Source organism: Aristolochia californica, unplaced genomic scaffold (genome assembly GCF_029961685.1).
Source record: "Aristolochia californica isolate CCGP_79_NKW_82.1479 unplaced genomic scaffold, dmAriCali1.0.hap1 SCAF_6, whole genome shotgun sequence".
Taxonomy (NCBI): domain Eukaryota; kingdom Viridiplantae; phylum Streptophyta; class Magnoliopsida; order Piperales; family Aristolochiaceae; genus Aristolochia; species Aristolochia californica.
Window position 1 is genome coordinate 42,178,936 of NW_027182257.1, and position 8,441 is coordinate 42,187,376.

Genomic DNA, 8,441 nt, shown 5'->3' on the forward strand with positions numbered 1-8,441 from the left:
TATGAAGACTCATAAACCCCCCATAACTCTTACCCTCATCACTTGTCTTCATCAAATAGAGAAAGTTTTAATTGAAATTTGAAAAAGTCCCTGTCTAGTGTCTAGTATAGTCCATACAAAGCGCATGGCATGTTAATATCATGACATGGGATGACGATAACGATGATTCCTCGCTTTGCGTGCTTATCAAACCACGTATTGTTTTCAGTTTAATCTTCATAAAATAAGGCCAAAGGAGTTATGTATGAAGTTAGTGATTGATCATGGGGTCATGAATGATTACCATATATAAGGCTCACCATGGCTAATTTTATAAAATGTATCCCTTTGATGATCATTAGGAGTAGAGCCACGTGTCAAATTGGTAACTATTTAACGGTTAAGTTACTTAATTACTGGAAGGTGATTAATTGGATCGTTTTACAAAATTTGAAATGATTAACCATTTGACCACTCGTCCGCCTCACTCCTGTACGACTCCTTTACTAGCCGATAGTTTCTGCCGCAGTTGTTACGGTCGTTGCAGTATCAAGTTTCAGATTTTGCTGTAGGGGTTACGAACGCACCCGGGGAATTCGGAGAAATCGAATGCCGTAACGCCTTGGACCATGGTCCATCCGAGCAGATTGATATTGCAGCTGGGAGACGGGGACGAGACGATACTGCTGGGTGGGTTCGGTTTTCCAAAACTCGCCTTGAACCAGCCGCGCTTATAGATGCCGTCGCCATAAACGGTCATAAATGAGTCAGCTTTTCTGGCTCACAGAGAACGCCATGTAAGCATCTGAGAGCTTTTGGTGGACGTCGATGGAGACGAACCTGCACTGCCATTTGGTTTTGCTTGTGGATATCATTTTATTGTTCCCGGCTGACGGCGTTTCGGTGACGGTCGTCGGCGGTCTAAGTAACAACTCCCCAGTTGCTACTTCCTGCGTTTCTTCCTGAAGTTCTCTGTTGGCGTTTCTGGGTGCGTCTCGGTGCTGAGATTAGGAAATTGAACTCGTTTTTTAAGTGAAGCGGATTATCTGGAAGGATTGTGAGCGAGTATTTGAAGTTTTTTCAGCTTCTTTTCTCGTTTCTCGGTTGGTGATGTGAATTAGGAGGCGGAATGGCTCGAGACAGTATCATCGTCGCTGCTGATACTCAAGCGGCTTTGATGAAGAAGACGGCGGCTGCTAGAAGCTGGATTCTGCTGGATTGTGAGGGTGAAGGCACGGTACTGGATGTTGATAAATATGCCATCATGCATAGAGTGCAGATTCATGCTCGAGATCTTCGAATTCTTGATCCATTGTTATCGTATCCTTCAACTATTCTTGGCCGTGAGAGAGCTATCGTTCTCAATTTGGAGGTCAGTTTTAATTGTTGTTTGCGTCTTTCTGTAATGTTTAGTTTGTTCTTGACGCGGATTTTTGTCATTTTTTCCTTTTCTATTTCTATGTTGTTTTATTGGTTGCTAATTTGTTTGAATTTTGCCTCCGTTTTTTTTTTTTCAGCATATTAAGGCGATTATCACTGCTGAAGAGGTATTTTCTCTCTCCCTTGTAATATATTTTTTTGAGTTCTGCAGCTGCTAACCGTTTGGATCTTGCTATCTTCATACTTCTTTACTGTGAAAAAAATAGTTCAACAATGTCATTTTTTGTGAAATATATGAATTCAGAATAAAATCGCTTGCCTGTTTCAAGCTTTTTCAATTGTTAGAGAACATGAAATTCAACTATGGGGAAACTTGAAACATCCGCAAGGAAAAGACTAGTTTTTTTTTTCTTGTTACACTTTTGTCGTGTTCAGCAATTATTGCCTGATTGAAATTGTTCATGATCTTGGCTCTGCCGATTGGGAAAATGAAGTAATTTTGGAGTTTTTCTGGAGAAGGTATTGCTTCGGGATCCCTCTGAGGATAATGTTATTCCCATTGTTGAGGAACTTCGCAGGCATTTGCCAACTGCAAATGCTAAGTCCCAAGGACAAGGAGAAGGGAGGGAGCAAAACAATGGAACTAATGATGCTGAAATGGGTGAAGAAGACGGTAATTACTGTTATTCGTATATTTTGTTTGTGGTATAATTTTTTAACTGTTAACATAAAAAGAGCTTGCACTTCTTTTAAATAAGTCTATACTTAAACCGATTAAGTTAATTTTCATGTGATGCAGAGTCTCCATTTGAATTCAGAGCCCTAGAGGTAGCTTTAGAAGCTATTTGCAGCTTTCTCGATGCGCGGACGACAGAACTAGAGTCTGCTGCTTACCCCGCTTTGGATGAGCTTACATCCAAGGTAGCTTCTTTTCTTATTTGGAGATTTTATAGTGCGTTTCAAGTTTCTTTTGTTGAATAGAAAACATATATAAACTTACTGACCCAAGCTAATTACTCCAAGGCTTTTTATATATTTGTTTTGTATATGTCGGTGAATCTGGCCCATCTATTGTGTTATCCTTATATTTCTAGCATATGTAAAAATATATAACACTTTATCATAATTGTACCTTGCCCTAGCTGTCCTGGTTTACATGAATGTTTTCCACCTTTATGGCTATCATACTGTAGCTTGATTGTGTGGCCACTCTTTTTTGTTTTTTAAACTTATGATTTCCATTTGACCGTTTGTCTTTCTTTTCTTCCTTTCCATCAACTACCTCACAAAATCCTTACTTACCATGGTGTTATTATGTCTTATGTACGGACCACGTTTATATTTAACTTACATCATTTATGTGATAAAGTAGTTGCTTGACATCGAGGTAGATATAACAAAAACCATATTATCTCCTTCAAGGCATCTTAAAATTAACTTTTCAAATATGTGTTTGTTTTAGCAAGATAACAGTATTTTATAAGTTGAACATAACAGACCAATTAGAAAGTTAGAAAGTAAAAAAATCACATAGTTATAACCTTCTTCATTCTGTGGACTCTGCCCTTTATTAGAGATTGTCTTTTTCCATGGAAGGCTTCCTGAACCTCAGCACATGATTACCATGTTTATCTGTTTCAGCAATCTTATTGTATCCCATTCTACACTTCGTAGCATACCTGAAGACTGTAAAGGACTTAGTAAATGCATGTTTGATTTTTTTTTTTTTTTTTTGAAATGGTAAATGCATGTTGAATTATAAGTGTGAGTGTAACTTTGAGGACTTTGGATTATCTCGAATATTTTACATTAACATTTCAAGCACCCAGCTGTTGTTCCTTGCTTCATAATGTTAAGTATATTTTGAGATAGATTAATCTGTCCGTTAATTTGATATTTTCTTTTGCTGAGTTGTGAGTTTTTCTTCTCATGTTTCTTCAACCTTTTCTCTGATGAATTTCAGTAATTTGCAGATCAGTAGTCGCAACTTGGATCGGGTGCGTAAACTGAAGAGTCAAATGACTAGGTTGACTGCTCGGGTTCAAAAGGTAAAAAGTTTTCCTCATATAGTACCAGTTGTTTCTCATTTATTTTACTCATTATCTTTTTTGAAAATGATGAAAATGCATTAAAAGGAAGAAGAGGATACTAGATTGGCTCAAAGGGCCAGTCATCTAGCAGGAAAAAGAAGAAAAAAAAAAAAACTGGATCAACATGTTATTGGGGAACAAAATCATGACAACAAGTTGCTGCCTGCAAGTTCACTCCAAATGAGGGTGTTACCCTGGTGATTTTCCTCCCTGGGGATGTCATTTTGATACACAATCTCCTGGGTAATATCTAAACATAGCCAAATTCCAACTAGAGTCACAGTACTGTCAAAATCAATTGAACAATAGTCTCTTCATAAAATTTTAATTAATAACATTAAAAAACAGAATGAGAAGGCTTCTGTGCCCTCTCTCTCCTGGCACCAGGAGAGAAAGGGGCGAGAAGTGGCTTCCCAGTCCCTTATTGTCATGGAGGGATGTGTTCCCCATATCTCCTCTCACAGGAGAGAGGGGCTGAATCTCCATCCTCCATTTTCAAAGAGGGAAGTGCAGAGCTCCACTATCCTCTTCTTTCTATGACAAAGACAATGGCAGAGCGGCCCTCCCCTCCAATGTTTCCTCACTCTCCAAGCTATGAGGAGGGGAAAGGAGGGGGTGCCTTCCACTCCTCCCATTTTCTTCCTAGGGAAGAAGGGCTGCATGGAGAGGAGGGGCTTCACTTCTTCCCTCCATCCTGAAAGAGCTGGAGGGAGAGTGAAGGTCTGCCCCATTCTCATTTTCCAAGTGAAGGCAGAGGGCGGAGGGCCTACTTCTGTTAGAAAACAGTGGCTCTGTCATTGCCGTGCTTCCATCATTGCTGCCACTCTTCATCATGCGTTGCTCAGTGTTGGGTCCAGTTATGGAAGCCAAAGCAGAGCTTTGGTAAACTTCTCCTTGAGGGTGTGGTTGAATTCCCATCTTATCTTGGATTATCCATGGATTTGCAAGGAAAAAAGCCTGTCGATCGTTTTAGTTCAGAGATGAATATGTGTTATGCATGCTGGTTGGGTTTGGCTTACCTTTCTTATGTTTCATCTCCAAAAGGCAAAAGCCTTGACTAGTAGCAAGGTTTGCACGTCTAGCTATTGTAATTCCTTATTACTGAACTGGAAATTTAGATTTGAGTTTTGGGAGTAAGTTACTTGTCACCTAAACATAAAATCTAGATTAGGATTTAGTAGATAAGCTTTAACATGAAGAAGAAAATTAATGAGACATCAAACAGGAGACCGTGATTTAGAGCGTATCAACATTAATGAGCATACACTAAGGCTAATATCTCTTCAAGCTGATCAATACTAACAAGTCATGATGGTCTAATTCGAGGAAAAAAGTGCACTTAATGAAGTTGAGTCATATAGATGGTGAGCAGAAAAATTCCTCAGACTTCACAAAGGGGAGCCAGGAAACCTGGAATTTGTCTATTCATGGTCCTTCACTTAGGCTGTATTTGGCCTCACTTCTTTTTGCGAAAAAGATCACCTATGCTACGCCTTTTTGTGAGCTGTTATTTTCGGTTCTGTTTTTGTTGTTGCTGGACTCTTTTATTTTCTGTCACTAAGTTGCTTTTAGACATTTAAAACTATAAAAGAAACAGAACCTTTCAGTAAAGTCATATGACTGAGGTCTCTCCTGATAGTAGTCACTCTCTAAAGAAGGGAATGGATGTGCCTTGGGCACTATCAAGGGGAGATATGAGTATGTAGAAGAAACCTGTCATTTCAAGCTTCTTACACTATAGAAAACTTCAACTAACATGACACCAATCGATCGAACAATCTTAAGTAGTGACCTTCAAACCATTGGATAACCTGATAATTCTGGTTAAGATTCTGCTCTACTTTAGGTCAACTTGGTGTGGAGAGTGGCACATTACTGTGGTAAAGTTAGACAAAAAAGTATACCTTAATTAAAAAAGATACAGAGGGGAGGCAAACCAACAGAGATACAATCCTAAGTGCCTGTGGCAAAGAATTCTCCTTTACTGAAGTTTTCTGATTCATGGACTCAATGGGAGTGTGGATTGAGCATATTGAGCAACAGCCGCCTAGAGCTGTCACTGTTTTATTCATTTATCTGTCCACTGCTTTACCTAACCTTTTGTTATAGGGTGTGGAGGAAAAGTTCCTACTTGTATAAGTAAATGAGCAGTTTAAAAAAAATTCTGTGGTTAATTGGTTATTCTTATGTCTATATTTTTTGTTAAGTTAATATGATTTCAGTAGTCTTTACCAATTATCCATTTAGAACCAAACTGTGCTCCTTGAGGAAAAATACTCACTGTAGCAGTCTCTTTTCTTAACTGGGCTGATATACTCTGACCATCAAACCCAATGATTTAACTATCTTATTTGTGAACCGGTGACAGATTAATTTGTATGAAGTTGCCACCCCGCCTAAGAAGAGGTCTGTTTTGTTGTGTATCATTTGGGTTTTTTCTTAAGTAAAGTCTAATTGGCATTCAAGCAAAAATAAACCAATAAAAAAGAATGGATGTATATTTTTTATTTAAGGAAGATTTTCTACTATTCTCCATCTTGAACTGTATATGTTTGTTCTTCATCACCTGAAAGAAAGCAACTAAGATCTTGGTGCCGCAATATCGTAAGATTTCATCTTGGCTAGCCAACTTGTCTGTCTTGTCTTATATTTTTTATTTTTTTTCTCTTTTTAACAATGAGTCTTCTATCTATTGACCAAACATTCTTAATAAATGTTAACTAGATGCTTTTCAACTCGAAGATTTTATTTTGTGTGCATTTGTTTATGAATAGATCTGTTTCTTTTCCTAGGTAAGGGATGAGCTTGAGCAACTTCTTGATGATGATGATGATATGGCAGACCTTTACTTGTCAAGAAAATTGGCTGGGGCATCTTCCCCTGTCAGTGGTTCTGGAGTGCCCAGTTGGTATCCTGCCTCTCCAACAATTGGTTCAAAGATATCTAGAGCAAGCAGGGCAAGTATTACAACCATTCATGGAAATGAAAATGATGTTGAGGAGCTTGAAATGCTACTTGAGGTAAATCTAGCAAGCACTTTTTTCTAAAGGAAGCAATTATCTGATCAAATGGAACTGAGGCAAATTTTTCTGAAACTTGGTAGGCATACTTCATGCAAATTGATGGCACATTAAACAAATTAACCACGGTGAGTGAGTCTGAACTCTGGGTGTTATTAATTCCTTTTATGTATAGAGTCATGTTTCTTCTAGGACTGTAAATTGATTGTTATTTGTCTGACTGGCTGGTTTAAAGAGTAAATGGATATCCTAGGTGTGGACTTGGACTTCACTTTCAGTTGCTTTCAATTTATTTAATTCTGTCATTGCATGTATGATCCCTTAGTTCTTTTATGCCAATAGCTAGTGATCATATGTCTTGTTGAGATGCACTATATTAAGTTGTGCAATTTTATTGAGTTACCTACACTCTTATGGACTTACGTTGTGCTTCTTGAAGCCTAAGTATGAATCTTTTGTGCACGATTCCTTCTTCTCTTGTGCCAGTATTTTCTTTTGGCTGTCTCAGGATCTCATAGTATTTGCCATCAAAATGTTTTAGCATAAACTAGGATTTATATGCTTTTATGTACATTAGATAGAAAGCTAAAGAGGGCTTCTGGTGCATGTAGCCAGCTAATATAACAATAACCCAAATCACTAATTTATTTTAAAGAGGTACAAATTTGGTATCGTTCAAAAGCTGAACTCCATCCAGAAAGTAGACATTCAGGAAAAGAAAAAACACTCATCTGGGAGTTAGAGATTCCTGAGGCTTGTCGGTAAACAAAGAGTATTAGCTGTTCAATAGAGAAAAGGTAAAAAATATTTTGGTAATGTTGAAAGGTGCCTATGTCCTAGAACTTGAGTTTCTATCTTCTCAGACCTGTTCCTTCTGTGCATGCACATGCAGAGGCTCTATTTTACATGTTACTGTCTGCTACAATGACTTTCAATGAACCTCTGTGATGCTTTGGATTTCAGTCCTGCCAGTTTTTTAGTCTGTTCAATTGATTTTGATTGCTTGGGTCTAGGTGTATGTCAAGGCTGAATTGTGTTTATTTCACTTACATGGATGTAATTGTGAAATATTTCGTTTCAGCTTCGAGAATATATTGATGATACCGAGGACTATATTAATATTCAGGTAATTTCTAAATAAGTAAGAAAATTTTCCTTAGTAGGAACAATCATTATGGTGATTTTTTTTCCAGTTTTTTAATATTTTTATTGCAGTTACTATTTTGCTAAATGGCCCTGTGTTCACTTTTCTCTTGCAGCTGGACAATCACAGGAATCAACTGATCCAGGTTCGGCTTCTGACCTGATGAACATTCTTCACTTTTACTGCTATCTTATGTCCTCATTGTACTAGATTCTTTGGGTTGTGTAGTTGTTCTTGCCTTTAAGATTTTGAATCTTCCTATTTATTCTATGGCAGCTAGAGCTCTTCCTAAGTTCTGGAACTGTTTGCCTTTCTATTTATGCATTGGTTGCTGGAGTTTTTGGCATGAATATCCCATATACTTGGAACGATGACCATGGTTATATGTTTAAATGGGTAAGTAAACGTATTTGCTTGCACACGGCTGATCCAATACGAAAAGCCATTTGGTACAAAATATGCGAAACGTCCAAATGACTTTTTGTATTGGATGAGCCCTCTCTGCTTGCATATGTTATTATAATTATAAATTTTCATTTTTGTGGTTGAGACCATCTGGGTCAAAATTCTGTATCTAATTCGTGTTCCTTTTGGTGTTTGGGATGAGCAGGTGGTCATTGTTACAGGAATAGCTTGCGCTGCACTATTTGTACTGATTATTTCTTATGCTCGTCACAAAGGTCTCGTGGGGTCTTAATATCAAAATATTAAGAAGGAGATCAGAAAGTTGGAAAATTCATGGATTCTATTTTGTTTCTTGATCTGGTATTGAAGGGGCCATTGCATTCTGAATCAGATTTTCATTACTACATTCTTTTTCCTTTTTTA

General features: G+C 37.8%; 1 protein-coding gene across 1 annotated transcript; it reads left to right on the top strand.

Moving 5' to 3' along the window:
• Window positions 1–646: 646 nt before the first annotated feature.
• On the top strand, window positions 647–8,405 carry LOC137967187 (magnesium transporter MRS2-I-like). Its single transcript, XM_068813663.1, has 11 exons — window positions 647–1,351; window positions 1,497–1,526; window positions 1,879–2,032; window positions 2,159–2,280; window positions 3,333–3,407; window positions 6,242–6,469; window positions 6,553–6,597; window positions 7,551–7,595; window positions 7,729–7,758; window positions 7,890–8,009; window positions 8,224–8,405. Exons 1-11 carry the CDS (start codon window positions 1,109–1,111, stop codon window positions 8,308–8,310), a joined length of 1,179 nt encoding a protein of 392 aa, XP_068669764.1. The 5' UTR covers window positions 647–1,108; the 3' UTR covers window positions 8,311–8,405.
• The last annotated feature ends 36 nt before the right edge of the window (window positions 8,406–8,441 follow it).